The 1,596-nt window shown below is 41.2% G+C and overlaps 1 protein-coding gene across 1 annotated transcript in view; it reads right to left on the bottom strand.

The window, feature by feature from the left end:
• Positions 1–1,596, bottom strand: part of LOC104470673 (solute carrier family 2, facilitated glucose transporter member 11-like) — an 8,446-nt gene that overhangs the window by 5,738 nt on the left and 1,112 nt on the right. Inside the window, 2 exon segments of the mRNA XM_010085678.1 lie at positions 1–67; positions 967–1,127. The exon segment at positions 1–67 is cut by the window's left edge and continues 12 nt beyond it. Of these exon segments, the coding sequence (XP_010083980.1) occupies positions 1–67; positions 967–1,127 (228 nt within the window).

Raw genomic sequence — 1,596 nt, 5'->3', positions numbered from 1 at the left:
CCTGCTAAAGCCAGTATGCAGCGTGGCTATTATTAGGACCACGTCATTGAACAGCAGACATTTCTTCCTGCAACAGCAAACAACACATGGGTATGATCCAGGTTTTTCTTTTTGATCCTTGACTAATGTCTGCCTGTTCTCTGGATTTACAGACCAAGCCATGGCCATGTTTAAATCCATTGCTTACAGGGCAACCACATCGGATTATGAAAAGTCATGATGTCTTTGCAGGGGAGCAGAAAGGGAGAAGCTAGATTCCTCTTTTCCCTGCTAACACTGTGTGAGCACACCATGAGGCTGAAGGAAATTCCTGCAGGATAAATGCTGACAAGGAACAGTCTTTATAACGTCTCTTCTGTGGGCGCAGCTCCCATTGCTAACACTGCACGTCTCCACAGAACAAAGCAAATCCAGCTTCAATGAGAACTTGCTTCCCTGCCCACTTCAAGCTAGAGAATTCTGGGTTTGTCCTTTATGGACACCCTCAAAGAGAGGGTTCTGTATGTGGCCTGAGGGACTTCTGCTTATCTTTGCTGGTTATTCTTACAGAAGAATGAGCCTGAACAGTTTTTTTAAAGGCTGCGATCAATTAAAAAAAAAAAAAAGGCAAAAAGAAAAAAAGCTTTTATCTACAGAATGTCTATCCCCTTCTGCACTACTGCAGTGTTGTTGAGCTCCCTAGGGCATTATTGCCCAACAAAGACATTTCAGAGATTCATTTTTAACTGAAATTTCAGCAAAAATACAAGAATTGTATAGCACCAAAAACTGTGATGAGGGAATCAGAAATAGCTGCTTGTTCTTGTCTCTCTGATATACCCAGGTGTAGTTAGACATGCAGAGTAAAGTAAATTCAGCACCAGGAGGGGGCAGTGAGAATTCTACATCCCTTATATTAGGTGAGTGATGTTTAGTTGCTTCCCTTGTTGCAGCCCTGATTAGTGAGCTGTTGGGAAATACACTTACTTTCCGTATTTTGCAGTCAGGTACCCACTGCACAGACACCCTATCACTCCACCTGCACAGTAGATAGACACGATGAAGGACCACAGCAGCGTGAGTGTCTCCTGATGCAGCACAGAACCGTAGCGCTCCAGCCAAGTTTCGTTGATAAACTTCTGAATGTACTGGGACAGAAAAAGACATTTTCATGCCACTGAGGCACTAATCACAATAGTTCTTCATAATGTTTGCAACTTAAAAAAAATAGATTAATAGTCATTACTAAAAGCATGACTATGGAATACTTGTTTGCAAATTAGAATTAATATTTCCTCTCATACAGCCTAACAGCATAAGAGAATCTTTCAAAAATTAAGTATACTCTTTAGTCTGTTGAATCGTGGCTCTCCTACAGCAAAAGACTGTGACCATTTATTGATTCTAGTGAAGTGCAAATGTTCTTGTTGCAGGTAATGGATATAAAGAGAAAAGGGCCGAACTGAAGGCTGAGACTCAATCAGCTAGTTTTAAATCTTTTTTCTCCATGGCATAATCCTTAAGGAGGGTGTTTCAATATGCTGTTTCCACACAGTTCTGTGGGAAGTTGCCTTTGGAGCACAGCTCACTGATTTTTTAGAGCATCTTCATAGTGTA

Source organism: Pterocles gutturalis, unplaced genomic scaffold, assembly GCF_000699245.1.
Source record: "Pterocles gutturalis isolate BGI_N339 unplaced genomic scaffold, ASM69924v1 scaffold18930, whole genome shotgun sequence".
NCBI classification, from domain to species: Eukaryota; Metazoa; Chordata; class Aves; order Pterocliformes; family Pteroclidae; genus Pterocles; species Pterocles gutturalis.
This window is presented reverse-complemented; position numbering and strand designations above follow the sequence as displayed.